Raw genomic sequence first — 27,813 nt, forward strand, 5'->3', positions numbered from 1 at the left:
TATATAACTGTACAGCCACAGTTATTTAATCTGAATGAAAAAAAGGACGCCAACCAAGACCACAAGATTGACTTCTACAGAACCAATGTGCTGGAAACTGAGCCACACCCATGAAGGAGGCTCACACTTGAGTCATGGCACATTCAACAGACATGGAGGAATGTTAACCACTCTGTCGGAACGGTTCCCTCTTCCTATACACCCACGGCTTGCGTTCAGTGACGCAGCAGTTGACTATATGTCGGCTTAAAAAGTCAAGCCGACATATAGTCAACTGCATATGTCGACATATAGTCAACTCAGCTGCAGTCACACCTGATGAAAAAACCATGTAGGATGGCAAACATGTTAACTTAGTTGGCATTCTTTTCTCCCTTAAATTTGCTTTCCCAATCAGACAGACCTCTGTTGAATGTGTTTTTTTTTTTTGAGCCACAGCTATGCCTCACTGTCGCAGTCGCCTGGAAAGGTGACTACAGTATGAAGCATTTGAAACAATTTTTCAGGTTTAAGAGTGTGAAAAATACAAAGAAAAACCGTAAAAAGTGCATGGCACACAGCGCTGCTGTCTCAGGTCTACCTGCTTTGCTTGTCCACCAGAAATAACAAGCTCCCATATCCACTTCAGAAAAATCAGTGAACTCCAGTTACCATCATAGCAACTCCAATGGCTGGTAATGAATGACTCAAAAGACTATATAACATACACAGAGTACCAATACCAGGCTTGCCAACATGAAATGGAGTAAGTTTCAAATTACTTGCTCCAAACATACAAAACCAAAATATTTGCCACTGAAATAATCACACACACAACATTCAGCAACCTCATGAGATTTACTGGCAACAATTTAACAAGAGTTTGTGACAGACCTCTGAATAATCAGTGAAAGCAAATCTTGGGCAGCCACACCAACAAAAATGCCACATCAGTTCTATTACTGCCAACGATTCATATCACGCGCAGGTCAATGGTACATTCAAGATTACAAGTTTTTGTGTAAACAAGAACAAGTTAGATCAGTGTAACAACCTGTTGCAGAGCTGAAATAACTACAAGGACGAATGTTTGTAGCAGAGCTCACACTTGAACTACTTCACACAAGTTTTCTGCTACTAACATGGAGGCACAGAGATATATTTCAAGAAAAATGTGGCTTCTAGCTATGTCACTACAACAAGCTATTATCAACAGACACCAGAACCACCATAAGCAAACACGCTTCCAACACTTAAAGCCCGCAATTTAAGCTCCCATGCTACAGCTTCCAACTAAAAAAAAAGCAAACTGACTACGAGTATTCTAGAAACACTGAATCAAGTGGAACAGCTTGAACTTAATAAATTATTAAGACTGATTTAAAAACAACATATTTTTGTAGCTGATACATTCAAGTGGCTCTGGCTGCCCCAGTGTTGGTATAAGTGAAGAATAACTTTCACGTGCGAACATGCTTGGATTACATGTACACAAGCCTCATGCCTAGAAGAAAATTGAAGCTAATCTATGCACACCAATACTGGCTTATACGTGCTAGACTTCTCTATAAGAGCCCAGCAGGAACATCAAGCATGCATGAGAAAATTTTACTGAGCAGCAGGCAAAGCTTCTCTAGACATATGAGCAATTAAAATATAATTTTTCCTTTCCAAAATTTACCATACATTCATACCCCAAACTTGTAACAAAATAATCATATCATATTAATAGCAAACCAATAGGTATTCTTGCCGGCCCTTAATATCCACAGAAGTATAAGAAAAAAAATCAAGATGCAGCCATGTAATTGTCACAGCAAGAAAGGCAGGTTTTAAGCAACAAATCAAAGCAGATATTTACTCACTTTGATAAAACAACATTATAAGCACACATATAAGTGCAGCTTATTCAAGGTAGCATTGCAATAAAGTCCTCAGTGGAAGCATTGGCTATCAATTAAGTAAAACAACAACACAAGGTAGCCACTATAAACCCTTGCTTGAAACAGAAAGACAAGCCCCAGATTTCTGCACCACAAGGACTTGAAAATTAAAAATTAAATTTGTAAAGAGAAAGTAAGCAAAATCTCTGCAGTAGCACACCACCATCCTCAGAGACATTGCAATTAGCAGTAATTAATTATGTGAGGTTTTTCTCATACACAAAAAAGAAAAGGAATGGTATTGGTATTTAATAATATACATGTGAGGGCACAGTCACAAATGGGCATAAATTCTCATCAATAACTCACGATGCTTTGGCTTTGACATCACAAGCGAGGAATGTAACTGCACTGAAGCACATGCGTGCCTTAAACACAACAATTACCTTAATTAGCTGAAAAAACAATTTCCCAATAACAAAGTGAAAAAAAAATGGCAGAAAAAAAAACTAATCAATACGCGAAGCAGCAAAATTTAGTATAACTCGTCTTGTAATCAAAATCAGACTAAAATATCTAACTGCCACCCAACATTTCATTACTACCATATTTCACTGCTGTAGCAAATGCTACATGGAAGAATCAAAGTACCACAGCCATGACACAATTAAATAATAAACAACTCTTGCATGCATTTTGCAGTCCAGCATGTCATACAGTACTTCAATAAAACTCATGTACACTTCAGTGAACTTTGCACAAAACGATATCAAAATTATATTAATATTTTTTCAGATTGTCCAGGCAGATTGTCTGGACATAAGGTGATGCACACAGCCAAGGAAAAGTCAGTCTTTTCCCAATCACTCACGACAACCAAACTGAAGATAAAAACAAAAGCAACTGCCTCGAGACAATGCAAGCCTTATACCTATACTATATCACAAAAGACTACCAAAAAGATGCAACTTGTAAAGATAGTGCACTTAAAACATTCAGTCATTCAAAACAACATAAATAACAATTTTCCTTTGTGTCAGTTTAGAAAAATTTTCTGAACAGTTTGCAAAAAAATACAGGCTGAATTGAAAGGAAAATGGACAAATCAACCATGGCAAACCAAGTCTGCTGTAGAATCCCCTTATTCATATACATACACATAAAGTTGACACAAATAAAGGCAACAATTACAAGAGATGCCTCTCCCAGCAGCTCTGAGGAGTAAAACATTCTGAAAATAAGGAAAAAGTAAATGGTGGCTACGGGAGGAGGTCACAGAACAGGGCACATTGAGGAGTGCTACACAGTGGAGAGAGCCAGGAGTTTGTCCACTGCTTGGAACATGTCTTTGTTTATTTCATTTCAAGTGCTCCTTCCTCTTCAAGCTTGCAGATGAACTTCATCACTCTGTACTGGGAAGCAGTCTGGGGGCAACAGCACTTTATCAGAGACAATTTCCTTTCTGCCTGCTTGCTTCTTCAACGCCTGAACTATATTAATTTCTCACAATATTCAATGCATGCTGTCGTAAAAACCAGACACCCGCAGCAACTGGGAAGTGCATTCCTCAGTCACAAGCTAGCTGTAGCAGAAGGCATTCTTCTTTCTTTGCGGCTTTGCTTCAGCAACTTAATTTCAACATTAATTTTCCTCCAGAGAAATTCACAAGAAATTTGTGCTCATCCTAGTTAAGTGCATGCAGAGCAAATTTGCACCATCACTAGAAGACAGAGAGACTAAATGCTCACCAAAATTTTCAGCCTGGTTAGAATTTGTCTACTCCAGACTTAACAGAACAGTAATGTGACACCGCACAGGTGGTGTCTGAATTATGTGTGAAAATGCGGTGTATCTAGCATGAACCTGTCAGCCCTAGGACGAAGCAGCAGTGCTGTTAAAAATGAGACTGCTGTGATGCGATGTAAAAATTAATCTAATAAATGAATAACCAGCAAAAAAAAAAACAGCCAGAAAAAGTAGCACTTGTTGACTTGATCACCAGAAACCCTTCCCCAATGCACGTGATCCAAGACTGCATTAGCATCGCACTAGGACTGCTACAATGTACCAAAGATTATCACAGCATTCTGCTCACAAGCCTAATTTAGCTACTGTGAGATATTTATAATTTTTTTCAATCCTAAACCATATAAAGCACTGATCTATAGAAAAAACTATGAAAACAAGTGAAAACAAATGCATTGTTTACTATGCAAATGGCCAAATTAGTGAATAACTTTTAAGTAGATTGAAATTTATGCTGTAAACCAAAAGGCATAAGAGAAAAGATGTGGCCTTTAAGCTTGTGTGCTTTTATCCCCAAGCACTGCTATAAAATATTAAGGCCAAAATTCTCATTTTTTCTCCCCAATCTTGGATGAATTCTTTACTAGCAAAGACATGAGATAGTATATAAAGGTGCACATTCACTAAAGATTTACAAATTAGAATGATCGTGGTTTTACGTAACTATCACTACCAACATAATCTGCACAATCTGTTCTATTGGCCAGGCCCGTAACCAGGCAGACATCTCCTTTATGCATTAAAGTCTCTCTCTCTCTCTGTTCTATTGGCTAAAGCAGAAAAATGCTCCTTTCCTTTGTTGAAAACACAGTTTCCTACATAATAATGTCACCATTGTGGCAGACTGTATGAACTTTAAGAAACTGAAATGTTGCCATGCTCCATTTAGATGCTTAAAAGCAAGAGCACTTAAAGCAGACACCATATGGCACGTCACTGCTGTCATAAGAGATTTATAGAAAATGACATGCACACAGCAATGCTAGCATACATACTTGCAAAATTGAAAGGGCAGACAAAAAAGGGCCAGTCTTCTTGACTTGATGTGTTTTATTTACAAAATATTTACAGCAGCAAGTTTGAAGTAATGGAATCTGCCCCCTGCCACAAGATCTAAGCTTTGTTCTTCACTTGGACAGTCACTTTCTCATATTTCCATGCTTTTACAATAACCAAATAAACAAGACAAAGGTAAAAATAGATTTCATATAGATTAACTTAACCAAAATGTATTAAGCAAAATAAAATAGCACAAAGCAGCGCAACTCTGCTAGGAAGAGAATCTGCATGTAGCACAAACACTAAAGAATAAGGCAAAATGCATGGCAGTTGAGATCATTAAATGCTTGGATAATAACACTGTACTGCAACCCCAGGAAGAAATACGGAATCCTACCAAAGTTCTTTTACACACAAGAACTAAGCCTGCTGCTTTCAAGCACATAACGTTACGAAGTCTAAGATCAAAATCATGCTTCCTTGGATACGATACTTGATGAACACTGGTTTCTGACGTGAGAATTTCAAGATTTCAAGATTTACCCATGAAACATCAGACAATACTGGGCACACAAAAAAGATGCCAAAATAGATTAAAGGGACTGACAACTGGCTAAAGCATGCTACAAGGCTATGCTGTAAATAAGATCTTGCTATCTATAGAGAGAACCAGGCATGACACCAGAAATTAGAAGAGGGATTAAATTTTAAATAGGAACATAAAACTGAATAAGTGGCATGATGCTGTGAAACTTTGGTACTTACAGTGTATCCCATTAGACTAATGGTTGCATTACTCAGCTGTTATTACACGTACAGCATTTACATGTATACAGCATTGTTTATCCTTTATCAACTGCAGAAAACTACAGTGACCTTCTCAGGTAATGACTAGTAACAGAAAAGGGACACAAAGCAAGTAATGGCCTACTGAAGGAAATCCAGGCTTTTTCACTATCAAACAAGCTGACAAACTACTTGTGCAACCTAAGATACAGCCAAAATGACAACTTACCTGTCGGGCCATGTCAACATAGGCCAGGAGCTTTTTGATTCCTATCCAGATCCTGGTAGAAGAAAAAAAAAGAAAGCAGCCTGTGTGAATTATTTACTTTTTATTTTTTATTTATTTATTCATACTGTCAGTTTATGCCAAGAACAATCGTGCCATCTAAAAAAGCAGATTTATAGAGTTTAACATCCCAAAGCAACTCAGGCTGCAAGGGACACCGTAGTGGAGGGCTCCGGAAATTTCGACCACCTGGGGTTCTTCAACGTGCACTGACATCGCACAGCACACGGACCTCTAGAATTTCGCCATCGAAATGTGACCGCCGCGGCCAGGATCGAACCCAAGTCTTTTGGGTCAGCACCAGAATGTCATAACCACTGAGCCACTGCGGCGGCTCTGCCTAAAAAAGCAAAAAAGACGCTACGCTTTCACAAAATTGTCACCAATCATTTAGTTTTAGGGGTCGCAGCTATTTCTTGCTCCATCTGCAATTTTGGATATCTAAGCATACAAAAGGAATAGATACAACAAATAAAATCATGCACACTAGGACGTCCTTTTAATGCGCAGCATTTTTCAAAGCTGGAGATAAAACTGAATTCAGTGACTTGGAGATCAACTTGCACAAAGTATACTGCTGGAAACTGATTGTTGTACAAGCTGATGTGTTCATTAATGACAATTGTCCGGACAGGAAAAATGAAAAACTATGTTCAAGTACACGCACCACTGAGCTGCAAAGCTCACATTCAAGGATGGCAGCTTGTATGTGCTCTACATGGCGTGCCTCAACGATTTTGACGCCTGCTATCATCGAACACCAATATATAACTAACATGTCTTCTTGATAACGATAGATTTTATTTGGCACAAGGGAAACTTTGACCAAAGAGCGCCATGTCAAAAGGTGTTTCTGGGCTACTCAAGGTGGGGTCAAAGACCCATTTCCCAAGCATTTCACCGCAAAGAATCCCAGCACCTGGCCAGGGTAAAGCGTGTACCCACTGGAAAACCTATGGTCACCCAGCGACACTGGGGATTGAACCCTGCACTGGGGATTCAAACCACAGTGCAGCACAACTCCACAGCTGTTACTATAATGAGATATTACAAGCCTATACAAGCTGTTGTCAAGCTAACTTTGTGGGTCACGCTGTTATTCTGGGGGGAGCTTGCAATGCTCACACCTGCATGCGCCTACTGCACAAATGCAAGACCAATGGTACAATTGAGGCTGCCTCAAAATGCCTGCAAATGAGGAGCTATATTAGGCAAAATACCCAAGAACGACCCTGACAGTGGCTTCGCCATACTTTGAGCCTAACACTGTCTGAATTTCAGCCAAGAGATGCTACTAATGCGCTGGAAGCATGTAAAGCACTGCATTCATCTGCCTACTGTTGGCCACATGTTCAGATGAGTTCCACAGGCACAACCATCATAACACTGCATGGAAAGGAAGAAGAAGAGAAAAAAAACTGGCCTGCGGCCGTCCAGATGCTTTGAAATTTGATCCAGCTCAGCCTTGGAAAAGCAGTCGACGTCCTCAAGCACGGCCAGGACATGCTGGGACTGAGACAGGTTAGGCACCCGCATCACAGCGGTGAAGGAAGAACTCAGGCCCATCTCGTCCAGCACTCCCTTCAGGCTGCTTGTGCACAGCACCAGCAGCTTGCGGCCCTGGAATTGTACAATGCACACGAACTCTGGATCATAAATAATGCACTGGAACCTCTCAGACAATCTTAGATACTGCACAACAAGGCTCTGCACTTGCTTTTAACTGTACACTGTGGTTTATTGAACAGATTTTACATTTATGGTGCCAGTCAGTAGCTGAAGCATCCCAAAGCACACCCAAGAAAATGGAAACCACCACCACATACAACACAGAACATGCGACATGCCGTGTTGAACAGTACAACAAAAGCTGCGCAGAAATTCTCTGTTAAAATTTTTGCCACGATGAAATTCCAGTTTCCAAGATCAATGCCTAAGAGACGTCTGAATAGTGCAGGTACCATAAAGTTTACAGCATGCTTAGGGCACTTTAAATAGACAGCACAAACAGTAGCAAAGGCTTAGACCATACTTAATATGCTCCAAGTAAACAGCACTAACAACAGTAACCACAGCCAATCTCTGTTGCTAAAAAATAGTACCTTTGGAGGATCCTTTTGCAGGAGCACTAAGAGAGCCTGTAGAACCAGGTTTGAATACCTTGGTCCAATCGGACCATAGTCTGTGAACACAACATGAAACACACCACCAAGATTACAAGAGTTTCACTGTTGACTTTACTGGTACTCTCTAGGAAGTAGAATGGCATGCACAGTTTTTCTAAGCCACTTTCCAACACAATTTCCCAATAACTTACCCAGTAAGCGCTCAATATTGTCAACCAATATGCAGCTCTGTTGGGACTTATAGGCATCATCAAACACCTAGAAAACAAATTTTCACACTGAGTCACTACATGATCTTGCTAACACTTTGAAAATGTGCTATTTAATTCCGAATACAACTCTCTGTTCAACACAGCCCACTGAAAAAAAAAAAAAAGACTACGGGCTGCGCTTCCTCAAGCCACTACTGTAAATAAAATTTAATGGTGGAAAGCTTCTCAGGGTGCATCAGAATGACCATGTCAGTACTGCTTCATCTGTTCCTCACTGAGACACAGTTTCCCTTGGGAAGGCTGAACACAATCACAGGCAACTTTAAGCAAACCTAGCAGCACAAGCATTCAGGGATTAGCCTAATGGTGTCATCATGAAGAAAGTCTAGTGACCAGTTGAATTTTTGAACCTGACACAGTCGACTTTCATTAACTCAACAATGTTTTTTTTTCTTTAATTAAACATTGCAAAAACTCACCAGCACCCATGCTTCTTTGCAAAAGCTAGCGCTTGTTTATCTTGAACTTAGTATGTCTAATACTGAATAATTCAGACTACAGAGAGAATCACCAAAGTAAAACAAGGACATCTGGTCGTACTAAATGTGCTAATGGAAATTTTATGTTCATGCAATGACGCATGTGCTGATGGATGTAGTCTATTAACGGGCATGCTCCAAGCATGCTACCTGCCGCTTGCAACCATACACACAGACAAAAAGAAAGGATATAATAGTCGATGGCGGGAGGCATGGTATGGAATGTGGAGTGCAATGTTCCATATAGTTGGTTTGGTTTATTGGGGTTTAACGTCCCAAAGCGACTGAGGCTATGAGAGACGCCGTAGTGAAGGGCTCCGGAAATTTCGACCACCTGGGGATCTTTAACGTGCACTGACATCGCACAACACACGGGCCTCTGGAATTTCGCCTTCAAGAAATTCAGCCGCCGCGGCCGGGATCGAACCTGCGTCTTTCGGGCCAGCAGCCGAGCGCCGTAGCCACTGAGCCACCGCGGCGGGGCTGTTCCATATAGTTGCTGTAACGGAGGGTGCTGAAATAATTTAGACCACCTGGGGTTCTCTGATGTGCACTGACATGGCACAGCACAGGAGCACTTTAGCATTTCACCTCCATCGAAATGTGGCTGCTGCAGCCAGAATTCGATAGTGTTACGTTAGTTTCAGCAGCCAAATGCCACAGCCGTTCAACCATCACAGCTGCTAGAGTGGGGAAGGATAGGTAGGAAGGAGGAAGAGCATTTCTGGGGAGGAGAAGAGGGCCCATATCCTCAACCTCACTAAAATCCTGCAGCACTGTGGTAGCTGCACCTCAAAACAGCTAACCAGTGGTTGAACTCCAAAAACATAAATACGACTAGTTTGTGAAAAGCATTGCCTCGCCTGTCATACCACAACTGGCCAGTCAAAGACCATTATTACACACAAGCAGCTTTGCGACTTCGATACTCATTTGTACTGACACAAGACAGAGTGCTTAATATGGGTCATGGCTTCAGCCGGTCGGCACCAGCAATAAAGAGGTCCAGGAGCCCCAACTAAACACAGCTGATGTGAAAGGTGCACTCTGACTCACAGAATTGTTCTTGGTACCTGAAGACACCAGCCAGGCTTCACAGGTGTATCAATGCCAAGCAATGCGGTACGTTCTGTAATGCTTGTTTATGAACAGAAGAACTGGTCACTACCACCAAATATGTAAATCTGCTGAATGCTTTGATTGCATTCGTGTATTGTGACCAATCTGCATGCCTGATTAGGTAGAACGAACAAAGCCAACTGTAATAGTTTATAAAGCTTGTACACATTTTATAGCTTATACTAAAAGTGGTGAGAGCTAAATGCATTTTTTCACTGATATGCAAGTTGGATTACCTTTTTGATGAGCTGGCATTTAGCAGTCTCAGTGTAGCCAACCATTGCATCAGGACTGCAAAGCTTTATAAATGGAAACTCTGAACGCAGGGCAATTTTGGCTGCCAGTGCAGTCTTGCCCGAATTGGGGGCCCCTGAAGGAGAATGTCAAATTAGTATAAAACTACCAGCAAAGCATGCCATCTTTTTTGTAAATACTGACACTTCATATCATCCCCCAATGGCACAAGATCTCCATCAATGCCACTGCAAGTAATCTCACTATTGCACTCAACATTTTCGACACTTAGCATGAAACAAAATACGCAGACTGCCAGTACTACAACTTCCAGACAATTATTCTGAACATTGGAAAAGTTACCTCTTTAAATAGTGATAGAATACACCACGCATATGCAGCCTCTGCAGGGGTGAGAAACACCAAAACCAGGCCCACAAATGCACAAAGCCTGGCTTTGCATCTCGGAAAAAAGGTAGAACACTTGATTTTGTAATTTGCCTTTTGCGTAAAACTCCTGAGCAATTGTTATGCACAGATGCCCCATAAATGAAAGAACTGACTCTTGAGACTACAGGCAGACAAGTTTAAAATGAACACAGGCACTATTAAGGCCAGAAAAGCTTGGTGCACAGTTGTAAACTACTTTTTAGCTATTATAATGTATTTTTATATCGCAATGAATGAAAATCTAAGTAGCTTGTGCATGAATCAGAACAATATCTCCCAATTACAAGATGCAAGCACTAAAAGAATACATAAATTTTTAGCAAACTACTGACAACATCCTTCAGATAATCATCTTATCAGTGCAAAAGAAAAAATGTACAAAGAATCTAGCACTAGACATGCACTACTGTTCCATGTAGGCTCGTTATTATGAAGGGTCAGTGCACTGCCAGAAAGGGGAAAAAGGTACTTCCGGTAGACCTTGCCCTCAGGCTGCATTGTTGGAAATTTGTATAATTAATTGGTAGAGAAAGAAGGCCTAAAGCAACAGTAGTGACATGCTGTGTTAAAACTGTGTCACTCTGCTGGCAGGCTCGTTATGTCACTGGAAGTTACCTAATATGCTACATCCAATGAATACGACCCACTGCCATACAAAAAGTTCACTTTTGTTACAATAAACATTGGCTGGCTTACTTCCTGAAATTATCTCAGACAATCTGTACAAGCTTACAATGTCAAAACCAACCACCTAACCAACACTGCCACAGGACCAATAAACCAAATGCGTGAACAAGACTGGGTCTGAATTCCTACTCTTTATTGCTACACATCTGGCTCTAATACCTTACAATGGCAGCCACAAAGTAGCATGCAGTTCTTACCTTCAAGCAGTATTGTGACCAGTCCTCTCGACTCAGGAGAACGGGCCTGCTGAATGAATAAGTCACCATCTTCCAGTATTGCACTGATCTGGGGTCCCCATGTGGTAACACCTTTGGACACCAACTGCTCAATCTCTTCTGTACTTGTTCCAAATGCCTGAAATGACATTCAGCAGTTAGGACAATAAGGAAGCGATACATTCCCTTACTTGGCTCTTACCGGCTTCACATCATTTTCTAATGCATTCATGAAGTCAGCTCGGGTAACAAGCAGCTTCTCGGCAGCCTCTGGGTCGAGTTCCACTTTACTTCCTGCCTGGATGAAAGATAGATGTGGCATCATCAGAACTCTGATTGTCCTTGTACAAGTGTCCAGTTCGTAAAAAAATTATTTTGGTAGCAGGTACGAGAGGCAGAACAAATATCAATGTGCACAGTTTCACTAATAAACGGTCAGCGATGCATGAAAGAAACACAAGCAGGTTCGACTAATGCTTCTGCTATGGAAACAATCATAATCGAGCATTAAAACAAACAAGAAGCAAAAAAGGTGCAAGGTCCCAAACAGACATATTGCTCCACCTCACAGGAAACTATGCCAGCCTCACCTTGATAAGGCGGTTCATGGCAGTTGACTGTGCTGCCCGTACCAAGCCTTCGAGCTCAGCTCCTGAAAAGTTCTTGGTGAGGAGGGCCAGCTCAGCCAGGTCCACGTCAGGAGCCATCTTGCGGTGATTGCGCATCTGTGCTGTGTGAATGTTCAGAATTTGGAGGCGACCAGCCTCATCAGGCAGTCCAATCTCCATCTGCACTTCAAGACGGCCCGGTCGGGTGAGTGCTTCATCAATCATGTCTCGTCGGTTGGTCATGCCAATCACCAGTATGTTGTTCAACGATTCCACACCATCAATTTTAGACAGCAACTGGTTTACCACTGTGTCATGGACACCTGTGTTGCCTGCCTGCATACAGACATAACATTTATGCAACAAATAGTTCTCTACAGGTTGAGATCAATATCAATCACGATTGCACCAAGCTTACCACAGAGCCTCTCTGCTTGCATATTGCATCGATTTCATCAAATATTATGATGTGCAGGCCACTGTTGATACCCAGCTGCAAAGAAAGAGTGCTGTATAGATGGTGGTACAACATGGAACAATGAACTGAACAAAAGGAAAGCCACAAGATGCACCTTTTTTTCTTCCTCTTCAGCATCCTCAAAGAGACGACGAATATTTGCTTCAGATTCACCAACATACTTGTTCAATATCTGTGGCCCATTCACTATCTTTGGTTCTCGTCCATTCAGCATCTTGCCAATCTGACGGGCCATCAAGGTCTTCCCAGTACCAGGCGGCCCATACAGAAGAATGCCACGTACATGCTTCAGATCTGGAAACAAGCACATGTAACTGAGAACTATGCAGTGGAATGCAGGAAACAAACTCTGCCTCCAAAGGGCTTGAAATGATGTGGACAATCAGAAAATTGCAGGAATAAAGGAAGCTCACAATTTCAGAGTGGGTCAGAATAAATGCCACTTATGCGGCATCCTCACCAAATCTCTCACACTTGAAAGTCACTTATAAAGGTGAATCATTTTTGCGATTTTAGTGGCGCGCATGGCCTTTGGAGCAGGCTTTGGAGCAGGCTTTGTAACAGGTGAAAATTCAATTTGGAGCAGCTTCCTCATGTTCAGTACGAGGAGCTCTATAGTGAGAATACCACGGTTTAAAAAATGACACCATCCTGCACAAAGATTTCAGTGGTACAGGGTTGTAGGCAGCTGTTTTGGCCAGCTCTGTGTTTTTTAAATTCACCCAAATTCATTTACTGCGTAACAAACTAAACAAGCGAAATTTTGTATCGCTAACATTACTGCAAATTTTTCTGAGCAAAAGTTGCAGAGCCTGTTGAGAAACACCCATTTCAGTTGTTTTCAGTAATATCACTTTTATCATGGTTCCTTTTCAAAACTTAAAAAAAGCCAGCTAGATTTAAAAATAGCCACGTGATTGCACTCCTATGTTGTGATGTTAGCACTCAAAAATACGCTCAAACTAAATGAACTTGCCTGAATGAATAAAGAGGCCACCGTGGTCACAGTGCTCGTTACAGGATGGCTGTAGCCACTTTGCTTCATTTAACTTAATACGACGCAGCATGAGCGCAACCATTCTATTGCCGCTTCACAGCGTAGTGCAGGTCAGTGCCTAGGCACTGCACAGGCTCAAGAAGGCTATGGAAAGTTTCTTGCAGTCCAACATAGGCGTGCCTATCACAATGAAAAATGCAACCAATACAACTGCCAACCATAACCTGTCTTTGGCAGTGGGAGCAACACAACATCGGGCGAGACAAGTGTGACTCGTCACTGGCAATATTGGTACAATCTCCCATGACAAGTACAGATCGGTGCTGGTGTTTAAAGGTTTGGTTTGGTTTATTGGGGTTTAACGTCCCAAAGCAACTCAGGCTATATGGGACGCCGTAGTGAAGGGCTCCGGAAATTTCAACCACCTGGGGTTCTTTAATGTGCACTGACATCGCACAGCACACGGGCTTCTAGAATTTCGGCTCCATCGAAATTCGGCCGCCACGGCCAGGATCGAACCCCCGTCTTTCGGGTCAGCAGCCGAGCGCCGTAACCGCTGAGCCACCGCGGCGGGTTGGTGTTTAAAGGGTTAATGCAATGGCACCAGGTTGGCGCAATTCGCGCAGAATTCCCACCATTGCAATTTTAAGAGCAACTGATTTGGTCACTTACTACCATCAGTACTATTCATAGTATCCACATCACTTCAGGGTCCCTGGAACTTACCAAGCTGTTCAATAACTTCAGGTGGAAACACTCTCGATGCAAATGCCCTTCTGAAAATAGCGCTGAACTCTTTGTCCAGCCCTCCAATGCCCATCTTATTAAAATCCCAGTCTGGGTTGATGATTGACTGACGAACAATTTTTCTGGCAATGAAAGAAAACGGGGGCATCAACCAAAATATTAAATGATGACAGACGAAAACATCTATACACCACAAGTACAGAAAGCATGCTAAAATTACCGTATTTACTCGCATAATGGTCGCACTTTTTTTTTTTAAATCGACGCAAATTTATGGCTGCAATCATTACATGGGGTAAATTTCCTAAAAAAAATTTTTGACCACCGAAAACTCAAACAAGTTGAAAATGGCGAATGCGCATTTTTATCAAGACTCATGGGAACGCGTCAGAATGCGTCTGCTGCGGGATGACTGCAGGTCAACCAACAGGCGGCTGCCACTGTAACAGTGCGGGACATCAAAACAAAAATGGCGGCTGACAGAGCAAGATGGTCATCTGCAAGTGCCATCTGTCAGACGGCAACCATGATCATCATCAGCTAGACTTGGCACACGACCAATCCCAGCGGCAATTCGGGGTGCGATCATTATGCAGGGAGTAAAAAAAAAATAGAATTTTGACGACAAAATTCAGGGGTGCGATCATTAAGCGAGTGCAATCATTATGCAAGTAAATACAGTAATATAAAGAATGACACATTATTGCATGTAGGCACTTTTACCCTTTAGCATGACCAGTAAGGCTCAACGTAGAGCCTTCACCCTTTTCAAAAACGACTGCAGCATCTGGCAACAGCAACCCAATCTGTGTCTGAAAAAAAAAATGACATAGCACGATGTACCCTGGCTCACGTGAACACAAACTGGCGCATTAAAATAAGGCGCTGAGTTTTACAAAATGAATGCCTTTTGGCTTGGTCACAAAGTGGGAAGGCTAAGTGCTGGTACACTAGTGCTCTGCACAGCCATGATAGCTTTATTTACTCCTCGTTATCAGTATGATACAGGCCATGTATGCCCCCTTTGAAACTTCCAAAGGCAAGCCAGATATACAGACAGTTGCGCAAATCAGAGAAAATCGAAGAAAAATTCTCTCGGCTTAACCGCGCGTTTGTTTGGGCTCAAATTTTGCACAGAGGTTGCATTTGGTGGTCAGTTTTGTTTTATACTACATTTAGGTGGGGTACTTGCCTGATTCAGTCAGAATTTTTTGGAAATCCCCATCGTATGTGGCGACGACGATCCAAAACTGAAAGACATCGCAGCAATGGTACCCGTAGCGCCATCTCGCACCCACCGGAGAAACCCAGCTGTGCTAAGTGGAGAGCTCGTTTCTCCGATGGCTGCGAGATGGCGCCACGCGTACCATTGCTGCGAAGTCTTTCGATTTTGGTTCTCCGTCGCCACAGACGATGGGGATTTCCAAATAATTCTGCCCGAATCAGGCAAGTACCCCACCTAAATGTAGTATAAAACAAAACTGACCACTAAATGCAACCTCTGTGCGAAATTTGAGCCCGAACAAACGCGCGGTTAAGCCGAGAGAATTTTTCTTCGATTTTCTCTGATTTGCGCAACTGTCTGTATAGCAAATCAACTACAAACTGATTAATTAAGACTCAACCAAAGAGAAAAAATAAACTGACAAGGCCCTCTGCACATGGTTTAGAAAGGTTGCAATCAAATTATCCAGTGGCCAATTTAATTAAGTCTAGTATGTAGACAAAAAAAAAACAAGAAAAGCTTTCTTCCATAACTTTTCTAGAGTACATTTAACAATTAGGCATATTAACAGCAACCAGTATAACTTACAGTCTTAGGTTTTGACTGAGGCTTCGAAGTGTCACCCCTCAGGTAATCCAAGCTTGCAACTGCATTGAGAAAACAATGACAGAAAAAAACTGGCACATGACAAAGACCGTAACAATTCTTGTGGTCAAGTAGAAATGCTAGGCTAGGTAAATTTTATTAGTGGTGCAGCTGAATTAAGAACTCAGCTATTTGTCAACCTGAAAATAAACCTACACCATGAAATATTTCCTTCACAAACACATCAATAAGCTTTAAGCCTGTAACAGACCAGTGTCAAAGCGCATTCGCAAGTGATGACATGTGTAAGTATGCACAAAACACCCCAGATTATGCACTGCCGATTCGCACAGCTTGCAACCTACAGTACATTCATCCCCAGCTCCAATATAAAGGCACCAGCGCTGCCAGGTCTACCGATCTAAGGCTATAACTGTATGCATCTTTTATGATCTACAGATTTCCTAATGATGAACATCAAGTGTTGCCTTTTTTTTTTTTCTGAAGAGAACATAGCTGGATCTTTATGCAGCAACATAAAACAACTCTACTTCTTCAAAAATTCAAAACACAGCTTCAGAGTAGTTTGTTAAGCTGGCTGGTGATCAATTTTTTTGCCTCTTGTGTACTGTTCGGGACTTTTTACTTCAAAATGGGGTTCATGCATTTATCTGAATAAACCATCAGCATTTATTGATTCATCCATACTGATCCCGTCAGAAAATTCCACCAAGGCCTAGACCAAGTTTTGGTCTAGGTTTTCAAGTCAGGTACCATTTCTTGGTACATGACCGGAAGAACGAGTGTCACAGCCACTAAGGACTTTGTTTCTTTGGCCCAAGGGAAAACCAGAAGCATGCATATAAGCATGAAACAGGGAGAATAAACCATGCCCACTTCCAAGCAATCTACAACAGCACAATTGTGTGGCCATTCTGGACAATCCATCCATTTGTTTCTTTCATCATAATGAAAAAAAAAAGCCCACAAAACGGACAAGACACACACGCAAAAAAAATAAAGGACGACACCACACGCACTGACTTAAGAGGGCATCAGCACGTGCGGTGTCTTCTTCCTTCTTTTGTCCCTTGTCCATTTTGTGCCCTAACTAGCCCAAACTTCTACACTGCTAGTTTTTTTTCACCAACAGCTGTAATGGAGATCAGTGATTCTGACTTTCTGCAAATACTCAGCCATAAAATTGACCATATTCCCAAACAATTAGCAACAAAACTAAGCACCTAAAATGAATAGAAGGGTACAAAGTGCTTTGAAGCAATAGACCTGTAAAATTAAAAAAGTTATAATGCACATTCACCGATAAACGCCTTTCATTCGCAGCAGAGCACGCTGGAACCATCTGAATAAAGCACACATTTTGAAACTTACATCAGTGCAAGATTTTGCATAATTCACCAAAGACACCTTCACCAAAGAGACCCTTGCGTAAAGTTAAGGAGAGGCTGTCAATAGGCAGCACCAGAAAATGGTAGCGAGAATATGTTCAGAACTGATGTCCATGAGAGACTTCCTGCAAAGCACATGCTAGAGGTTGAAGCCTGACTCATGAAAACTGCCTTATAAAATTTGGGCCAGGTTTTCAATTTATATCCGCATTACCAAGGTCCCAACCTGCAGCTTCACCAATGCCTTGCCTACTGCAACTTGAAGCAACTTTGCTGCATAAGCATGTTGTTTGGTGTTGCTTTTATGAACTATTATTCATTTCTCATGAGCATGACCAACAGACCTCCGTGTGTGGCTGCGATGAGACAACAGAGCATGTACAAGATGAACCACACATAGCGGGAATACCTGAGCATGTGGTTTTAAAAGCACAGGCTGCAGGTGTCTTGCAGATAGCATGACCATAGTGTGTGACAGGGCTCAGACGCTGCGACGGCACACCAACTGCACGATCTACCCACAGCTGGTGCTGTTCAATCTGCAGAATCACACTCAAGTGTTCCCGCTAAGTGTGGTCGAGCCTGTACATATTTTGTACACAAACATACATATGCATGCACATGTGCATGCACATATATGAATCATTCTTTCACTTATCTTACCCCCTTTTTGTATTTTACATATCACATATTTTGCCAACAGAATGTGCACTTCCCACAGCACTGATCTTTGATTTACCAGGCACAGTTCCATACCGGTTGGTTGGTTTATGGGGTTTAACGTCCCAGAGCGACTAAGGCTATGAGAGACGCCGTAGTGAAGGGCTCCCAAAATTTCGACCACCTGGGGTTGTTCTTTAACGTGCACTGACATCGCACAGTACACGGGCCTCTAGAATTTCTCCTCCAAAGAAATTCAACCGTCACGGCCGGGATCGAACCCGTGTCTTTCGGGTCAGCAGCCGAGCACCATAACCACTGAGCCACCGCGGCGGCACAGTTCCATACCACCAGTACCTGTCATATTAACCATTTTGTAACATGAACTAATATCCTCACTCCTACAGACCATAACCAAAAGTGTTGCCATCTGCTGACGCCTAGATGTCCAGCTAATGTCCTCCCTTTTATTTTTTATTTTTTTAAACAGAAAAATGTGGCAGAAGAGTCAAAATCGCCTTCAGCAATGTCGTAATCCCTTTACAGCAGAGTCTCGATGATATGAACACAACTGATATGAATTTGCAAAATTTCCTGGCAGAAGAGTACTGTGTACCATGTGCAAAATACAGGGTGTTTGAAGCACCCCCCCACACCCCTGAATATGATACAAACGCGGGATCCATGACCGCACTCATGAGCAGCAATGTCCTCAGAATGCTGATGTCCCAATCGCCAGCTACACAGTACTCATCATGGGCACAGCATTGAGTGACGGTATGCAGGTGTAAATAAATCTCGTCAACCATAAAGAGTCTTCCAGCAATACATTTACCATGCTTCAGCATAAAGTTTTTGTTCGTTTATCGATGGCCCAAATTTCAGGTGATACAAATGTTTTCTTGCGAGATTCCTATCAGCGAGATTCTATTGTACCTAACTCCAGACCCTAGATACTTTGTAAGTTGACCTCAAACAGTTTCTTCACAAGTTGTTCCTAGCATTATGAGTCTTCTTGTAGCAAAATGACAAACAATAAGGCTTAAGGCACTCCCCAAAGAAATTATAAACAAAAATGCCAGTGATTAATTGAAAAACTCGACAGAGCACACAGCTTGACACGCTGCACAATAAGGAACATACCAGGCAGTTCAACCAAGATACCAGTGGTACAGCCTTTGTCAAAAATGTACAGACGAAGGGGTTTGTTTCTGAGCTGCATAATAGAGAGGTCTAGCACTCACTCTTGGAAACCCTAAGAGTAGCAGGGGTGAGGACAAGGGTTCCCTTCATGTTCAAAAGATTTGGAATAGCGCTGTTGCAAAACGGGTCAGACTGCATGGCCCAGAAGAAAATTCAATGGGCTGTATATTTTTAACAAAAACTGTACATATTTTTAACCTTAAAAAAACTGCAGTGCTCCCAAAGACTGTACATAGTTTTGACCATAAAGAAATTGCAGTGCTCATAAAAACAATTTGGCATTGGATTTGTCATTAGTTGACTAGACACTCCAAGAATTGCATAATTATTCATTTCTTTGAAATCAGCAGGTGTCCCAGGAACCTGAGGAATAAGCAAAAACATGGGCCTACATAGCTCTGGTACAGCATGCTTCACCATCCTGGTTGTTTTCAATAACAGTCTTCATTGCATTAGCAAGACGACGTGAAGAGAAACCCAGAAACAAGGCAGAGTGGAATTCATCAGAAACCAAGAAATCTTCTCTAGACGTAGAGCTATCAAAGAAGAAGCTGTGAATACGGTATGTGCATACAGACCTAAAGTGTGTTAGTAGCATTTAAGTGATTGGCTTGTACATTGTTAAAAAAAGGCAAAAGTGCATAACAGCTCAATCTGAAAGCAGCCATGGATGATCACCTGAACCCAGACCTCTCAGCATATTCACCTAATTTGCCAATAATGCCAGTGATTGTCACAAGACAGTACCACCCATACCTAAGGCCACTTGCTCACATCCTGCTACTAATGGTTGAGAAGTCTGTACACCAAACTGTCAACTTTCCTTTTGCTGTTTATTATGCGTAAGGCACAACACAGTTGACTATTTGGCGATGGTGCTATACTTCTCGGGCAATTTTCAATCACCAAAGCTTGTTTCAAACATAGGATGCTGTATGTCGTCCCAGCAGCCTCAAGAAACACTTGGCGTTGTCCAGTTTGAAAGATGTGCAGTTTTGTTTTCTGAATTTGATTGGTTTTTTTGGTTTTGTGGGGTTTAACGTCCCAAAGCGACTAAGGCTATGAGAGACGCCGTAGTGAAGGGCTCCGGAAATTTCGACCACCTGGGGTTCTTTAACGTGTACTGACATCGCACAGTACACGGGCCTCAAGAATTTCTCCTCCAAAGAAATTCTAGCTGCCGCGGCCGGGATCGAACCCGCGTCTTTTGGGTCAGCAGCCGAGCACCATAGCCACTGAGCCACCGCGGCGGCGTTTCTGAATTTGAATCACTACATTATGCTGAAAGGGCATCGGCCAACCATAGCATAAAGTACAAGTGTCATAAAAATGTGTTTAAATGTCACCAGGACTTACCTTCCATTTCTTTTACCACAAGCTTCAAAAGCTTCTTATCAGCAAACTGGTATGCCAGCTGCAAGTAAACAAGAACTAGTTACGACATGACATGTATAATCAGCATACAAGAACCTCCTCTACATAAAAACAATGCTGAAAACAGCTTTACAAAGCAATTTAAGCACATGACAAAACAGCTTGACAATCAAATTCTTTTCCATAAATAGCAGCAGGCATACACTAGAGGATAACACTTCTGTGTTTCCTTGTGGGTGCACACATGTTAGTCACAAAACAAGGATTACAAGATTAGCTGCTACCAAGATAAGAACTGTAATTAGTGCTGCGATTGGAGATTAGTACTCACTTCTATGCCAAATCCATCCATCTATTTTCAACAAAAGCAATCCTCCCCACATAACAACCAACTCTGCTTTCAGGAGTACACACCTGATAAAGAAGCTTTATAGTTTTTGCTGAATGTTAAAATAAGCGATACAGTGCAAAAGTATGCAAACGCACTTACTATTTGGCCAACTGTAAAAGCCTGCTTTGGAAACTGTTGCACAAAGTCCGTGGACATCTTGTCAGTGTCATATGGTTCCTTTGTAATGCTGTTGGAATTGAGACTTAATAAGAGTCTTTGTGATTTCTTTCAGAATTTCCACCAACCCGCTCAAGCACATCACATGATCTCTCGATGTCAGACTCGTGTTAAAGAAAATATTCCAAGGTGGAAGACTATTCAGACAAGTAAATAGCTACAGTTGACTCTCGATAATTTGAACTCAAAAGAAAAAAAAAATTGGCTGACAATTACGGTTCTCAGTAATGTGATTTTTGAACATGGATACTGCGGTATTTGAACCATAGGCGATTACAGATGGAACATGCAGTGCCAAATGGAAGCAGATCTGGGTTTGAGCTTCGGCAGCAATAAGGCACCGACGGAGCGCCACTCTTGCAGTATCTTCTTTCTCTGTTGCACCTACTCTCACTGTACCCTCCTCCTCCTCCCCCACTTTCCTCCTCACGCTCTCTTCACTGTCACCATATTTTCATCCTCCGCTCTGCTCCTCATTCGCTCTACCAGTCACACCGCTCAACCCATGCACAGGCACTGAAGAGCTGCAATTTGTCTAAATTATGCAGATTTCGAATTAAGCAGAGAATTTTAATGTACATGATGCTGGCAGGACTACACCTTGAGTTTCAATAAACTGGGGGTTCAAATTCAGTGAGTTCAAAGTAGATTTTACTGTATAATACCCATCTGAATGCAACCAAAAGAGTGGAAAGAAAAGCAACTACAAAAAGAAAGCAGTGCAACATTTATTTTAGCTGTTTTGCTGCATTCAAGCGGACATTAATAGTATTTGCTACCTTTTTTAGTGTTTTGATAAGCAGGGTTGGTCAAAAGCCTCCACACCACAGGATCTGCTTTCGAGCCATGTAGCAGGGCATTTAAAACATCTCCGAAGTTCAAAATCTCAGAGTGGTGAGGAAGAATCATTCTCACCTCTGCACGCCTTGGTAGCTTTACAGGTGACTTAAGTGCCACACTATACCACTCAAAAGCAGATCCTACCACCTAGGGGCTTTTGACCAATCCTGTACATAGCAGTGTACCGAAACCTAATATCAATGCCAAGGTATGAATTAAGCATGTCCAAATCAGTGTAAATTGCTGAGCTGATAGAACAAACTTCAGATTCCTGCAATCAAACCACACATACCACACATCATCTTGAAACACAATGAATAGAAACTAGTTTTTATCACACATGTTATAAGTATTTGCAATATATGAAAAATTCTCGCAAGCAGCACTACTTATGACAGCATGAAGCAGCATGCTACACGAACTACATAATTCAAAGCTGGGTCACAACCATGCATGAGGTCATGAGACAGTACAGAGGGGGGCAAGGACCCCTGCAACTGACATGAGGGAAGAAGGCGCAAATTTTGTCCTCTATTGCTCCTTGCTACCCTGAAGATTTTAAGAGGCAATACCATGAACGTCGCCCCTCCCTTTATGGAAAGACATGGGACCACCAATGCATGAAGACGATACTTAACGCAGAAAGTAAGACATCATTATGAATCAATTCAGACTACAAAAGCCTGAAAGATAAATGAAACCAACCTTTCTCCCATGAAAAAAAAAAAAAAAATACTTTCAGGGCTGGATTTTCTTTAGTCTCAGAGAGTCAAAATTCTTTCACCATTGTTTCAAGTAGTAGTAACAAGTCCCCACAAATGTGGTTACACCCCCAACCCATACACACATACACCAAAAACAAAAACAAAATGAGCACTACGTATCTCTATTCAGTACTTACTTTTTCTTCTCAAGAAAGTCTGCTTCAAGGGTTATCTTCGCAATGTATTGAGTGTTTGGATCAAACACATATGGCCGCACATCAACCATCTGACTGACTGAAAGCTCTGCCCATTTTCTCTGGAAACGATAAGCAAAAGCACCACCTGTGATATAAAAATTCCTTGAAACACATGCACCTAGGCCTTAAAAAAAAAAAAAGGATATTTCACTTAATACCATATCACGTATACAGGAAGTTTGAAATGCACCCACATGCCATCTACAACCCTCAGCGACAAAAAACAAAATTCTGAAAACCTGAATGCAATCCATACAACCTGGCCTACATGTGTGAAGACAAAAAAAAATAAGAAACATCAGGCACACCACACGGAATAATTTAAAACTTCTTTTCCATGTAAAACGGAGGTCGAAACAGCTGCAAGTTTACACTTTGTTTCATACATCCTGTGTGCTTGTCATGTAACCCTGAAGCATAATTCAGTATACAGTGAGCTACCACCTAACCCAGACCATACAGCTACCCTTTTCTTGGCCTCTTGTATTACACCTAAGGTTTTTCCTTCCAATACTCATAATTTTTAGCTCTTTCATCAGTATAACAAGTTGTGGTTCCATATGTTTAGTGCTAGCAAGATAAATCAACTACATATTTTGCTTTCAATGGATACTGGTAAGCTGCTGTCCCTAGCTTTAGAGCCCCTGCTGAATGCACTCCAACCCATTCTTACTCTCCAAGTCCATTTTCATGGTCTGGATTTGCTCTCGCTACTTTGGCTTTATCACGGGTACTCAAGTTGGGTTCTGTGAAAACCCTGGGTTCCTAGGATTGCTCTTTGGGTTCCCTGAGCACCTAAATCCATCATGCCTCCACCCCCATTTTTCCTTTTAGCAATTTTACTCTAAGACAAATCATGTTGCAATTTCTTAGACTTTCACTGCATCACCAGGCATTACTCATTGAATATGGCTATTCTTGAAGGACTATGCATCTACATGCATGCATGTTTTGCACGCATGTTACACACGAAGCGAAGGAGACTATGACACACAGGGTACTTCAGCACCTTTTGAAAGCCATTGGAGTTTCTCTAGGCTAAAAAGATTGAGAACCCAAGGTCTAGACAGATGTTCCCACCTACTTTCAGAACACCACAACACATCATAAATTGTTTCTTCACAAGGCTTCTGAATTTCACTTCAGATTTCTTCATAGTTATAAGCCTACCGCTACACTTTGCCTCTTTAGCTCCTCAATCAAGCACTATAGCTCATCCATCGAGTAATTTACCTGGACTATATCATCAGCACATAGGACATTGCCAAGACATTCCTCACCAACTGTCACATCAAATTTTTTTCCCAATAAAACCCTCTGAACACTTGTAGGCATGCAGCCAACAGCAAGAGCAAGATGGTGCCTTCAACCCTGATGACCTATAACTCTTTGCTCAGCCCTACAATGAGGACTATGGTTGCTATTCAGTCTGTTGTGTGAGCATATTTATGAATGCTTCCTTCACCTACTGGTAACACAATATGTGTTACTGCTGATGTTCCCAATGAATGCTTTTTGTAGTCTATGAAGGTTATATACAGGGACTAGTTACATTCTGCACATCTCTGTCTAGCCTGATTGATGGCATGAAAAAGTGGTAGGGGTTTACCGCAGTTATACCGAGTAGACATGCAAAAGCAGATGTTCATTCTTCAATTGGAAGAAATACTGAAGCTTAAGGGTATGATGCAATAGCTTTAGTGGGTTAATGCCCATATATGCAGAATTGAACATTCTCTACTAAACATTCAGAGATCGTGGTGAGTCTTCATACACTATCAGCACAACGGCACAGCGGTTAGGCGATGCACCACTACCAACGCAGTGGCACATGGCTGTTTCTATCACAGCCACCGGTAGGGAATGTACAACCCAGGTTGAACTGCCACCTGCCAGGGCAGGTTGTGATGACGCCACAAGGTTACGTGACCTAGGTGGAGCAACGCCCTCCTCTCATTGGCTACAGCTGGTGCAACGCTCCTCTGAACTTACCCGAGCTTCCTGCCAATGGCTTCAGCTTGTGTGACGTCCTCCGAACTTACCCGAGCTTACCCGATCGGGTTAGTTCAGAGCACAAGACAAGACGACAGGATTCTTGCTCTGGGCCGGTAAGTCTGGAGTACTGCTTTCACACTAATAAGTTCTAGGGTTGAGTGCTCTTTCTGGAAATCCTGGGCTACTTGAAGCATAACAATGCTCTGATTCTATTAGCTGTATGCCTATCAAATACCTTGTCAGCAACACACAGTAAGCTAATCTGCCAGCAAATTTTTTCATGTCCAGGGATCATCATTTTATGAATTAGTATAATGCTAGCCTTCTCATGTGAGTGGTACATCTGACGTCATAAGGCATTTTGGATACGAGGTAACGAGCTTTCGAAGCACTATATCTTTTCCGTCCTTCAGCAGATCTGTAGTCATTTGATCTCCCTTGCCACTTTCCCTTACAGGTAATTTGCAAAGCTTCTCTCAATCTTACCTACAAACAAAATTTGCACTTAGTCTACCCTACTATTTTAAGAATTAGTCCCCTGGTTGTTAGCTATAGTACATATCAGCACAGAATTCTTCTGCTACTTCAAACAGGGTGATCAAAATTGGTATGACACAGCAATCTTTGTGTCCAATTACATAAAACTGGCTTCTACCAATGCCTACTTTCCACTTTGATTAATTTGATTGATTAATTTGATTGATGAAATTGATTAATTTTGGCAGTCCTGCCAGTTCTTTAATTAACAAGGTTCTTTGTCACCTGGGACAGCTTGCCAGTGTCCTGCAGCAGATGAGATGGTGAATGGCAGCCTTACCAAATTTATCACAGCTATTCTTGCCTCCCTCAGTTAAAACAAAAGATCTGTTCTCGAGCACGATACACAGCTGTTGTGTACTTCCATTTAATGCCAACTTGTTTATGTATGTGCCCCTTTCTAATGACCTTCCCTCAAGCCCTTTTCAAATCTAATGGGATAATTTCAGACCCCACAAGCCTGTAGTCATCACAGGAAACTAGCCTAACCCTGCGCAATACTGGCTTTGGCATATTATATGAAGTCTGTTACATTGATGATGTTATTGTTCTTATATTATCATTTATTGGCGATTATGTAGTGGGTTCAAGGGTTTAAAATGTTTATTGCAAGGGGTACCCAACATGATTTGTTGTTACTGCCCTTTATGCCTTAAAAGGGAAAGTATACTGCAAGAGGAAAGTGTACTGCAAGAGGAAAGTATAAAAATACTGACACATCCTTGTCTATCTTTCCCAGTGATGGCAATAACAAGGGAACAGCTCTTGGTTCCCGCAGGTATTTATATTTCAAATTGGCAAAGAAAGTCAGGCCAGAGCCGACAGTTGCATCAGACTGTGTACAAACTTTGTAGCTATTTCGCCTGAAGTGGACACACTACACTTTTTATGAATAGGACTGAGTGTCACATAAAGGGTTATTTTTGTCGGAAGACACTTCAGTTCAGGTGCCTGAATTTTTTCCTCTTGCAACTAGTCATCATTTCCTGCATGGTTTATACCTGCTTTTTCATCACTTCTTAAAATGTTTTGAAAAAGCAAACTGCCACTTTGCTGACAGTGACGCTTCCATCAGCTGCACTACTACTGGCAAATGGTAGCTGGTAGCTGTGTTAGATGCCACCAGCCTTGTAGAAGGTTCTTTTAACACCACCTGAGCATAATCAAGTACTACATTTCTAACAAAAACTATGCACCTCAGTTAAGATAACACTCATTACTGGCACTGTCCCCTGCCTAGGCGGTGCCGCAGTCACTGTGGCCGTGATATCAAGGTTTGCAGATGCCGACTACGATGAGAAAGACATTCCTAGATCGTAAAATTATGTTTCAAATTGTCCTGCCATGTTTGTCAGCCCCACAGCCAAGAATTCATTTATTTGAGCACGGTGCTTACAATTTCCGACTGTCCCTTTAATGCCCATTTCTCAAGTAGCCTGCAAAACAACTTGATATTGACATTTTAAACGCTTCACTATGAAGCACTATTTCAAAGGCAAAATCTCCTATTGACACTTCACGTATGTTTCCTATATTAACCATGAAAAGAAATGTAGTGACATTTACTATGACTGAACATGTTTTTTCCCACGTTCCATTTTTGGAACACCCATATACAGAAAGCTGATGCCGTCTGAAACAGCATTTACAACCTGTACAGTTGGAATTTTTTCTTCAATTGCTATCTGAAGACAACCTTATAGATGCCTGCAATGTCTTTGCAGATTATGGACAAAACCATTATGCTTGAATTTTCTTTCATCGCGCTAGCTGCATCACAAACAGTGCTTCAGAAGCCATGATAGGCAGGAAAGCATTCCTTGAGCAATGGCTTTTATAGCACAGCTACGACACGCACATCCCACAACGATACACGCGTGGCACTGTTCCCTGATCATGTGACCGCCCTCTGCACATATGTTGCCTTCGTCAACTTCAGGTGTGGTGCGTGCTGGGGGGGAGGGTGTGTGTGCTCACCCGGCATGCACCCTGCCTCTCGTTTGGTGTAATTTTTACCATCACCGGGTGGGAGGCGTAGCTGTGCGACACTCTAAGCACTTCGAAACGCCTCTCAGATGCCACACATAGCCGGGCAGTGAGAGCTCCAAGATATGCAGCGGGTCCAACATATGTAGCATGAGCCTTGGACACTCCCCATGAACGTGCTGCCCGAAAACCTCCAAAAATCTGTGCCCAACCGTTTGATTGACAAAATGGGACAGTGTTTATACCAACCAGTGTAATTCGGAAGACTTTAAAACAGGAGCATCACCTAGCTTCGAATTTTACTACTGCTGAGCGCCAA

General features: G+C 41.9%; 1 protein-coding gene across 2 annotated transcripts in view; it reads right to left on the bottom strand.

Moving 5' to 3' along the window:
• Positions 1–818: 818 nt before the first annotated feature.
• LOC149350284 (vesicle-fusing ATPase 1-like) overlaps positions 819–27,813 on the bottom strand; it is a 33,480-nt gene continuing 6,485 nt past the window's right edge. For both annotated transcript variants that reach the window (XM_089579286.1, XM_089579287.1), the window contains exons 5-21: positions 22,917–23,035; positions 21,098–21,185; positions 20,590–20,647; positions 15,965–16,023; positions 14,875–14,963; positions 14,131–14,273; positions 12,502–12,701; positions 12,348–12,422; positions 11,912–12,265; positions 11,524–11,619; positions 11,304–11,460; positions 9,972–10,105; positions 8,057–8,123; positions 7,842–7,921; positions 7,163–7,359; positions 5,683–5,734; positions 819–3,286 (exon numbers count right to left, since the gene is read on the bottom strand). In XM_089579286.1, coding sequence (XP_089435412.1) covers positions 3,215–3,286; positions 5,683–5,734; positions 7,163–7,359; positions 7,842–7,921; positions 8,057–8,123; positions 9,972–10,105; positions 11,304–11,460; positions 11,524–11,619; positions 11,912–12,265; positions 12,348–12,422; positions 12,502–12,701; positions 14,131–14,273; positions 14,875–14,963; positions 15,965–16,023; positions 20,590–20,647; positions 21,098–21,185; positions 22,917–23,035 — 2,040 coding nt within the window. In that variant the 3' untranslated portion in view covers positions 819–3,214. The remainder of the gene's footprint in view (positions 3,287–5,682; positions 5,735–7,162; positions 7,360–7,841; positions 7,922–8,056; positions 8,124–9,971; positions 10,106–11,303; positions 11,461–11,523; positions 11,620–11,911; positions 12,266–12,347; positions 12,423–12,501; positions 12,702–14,130; positions 14,274–14,874; positions 14,964–15,964; positions 16,024–20,589; positions 20,648–21,097; positions 21,186–22,916; positions 23,036–27,813) is intronic.

Source organism: Amblyomma mixtum, chromosome 3, assembly GCF_055824585.1.
Source record: "Amblyomma mixtum isolate Tamu chromosome 3, ASM5582458v1, whole genome shotgun sequence".
NCBI lineage: Eukaryota > Metazoa > Arthropoda > Arachnida > Ixodida > Ixodidae > Amblyomma > Amblyomma mixtum.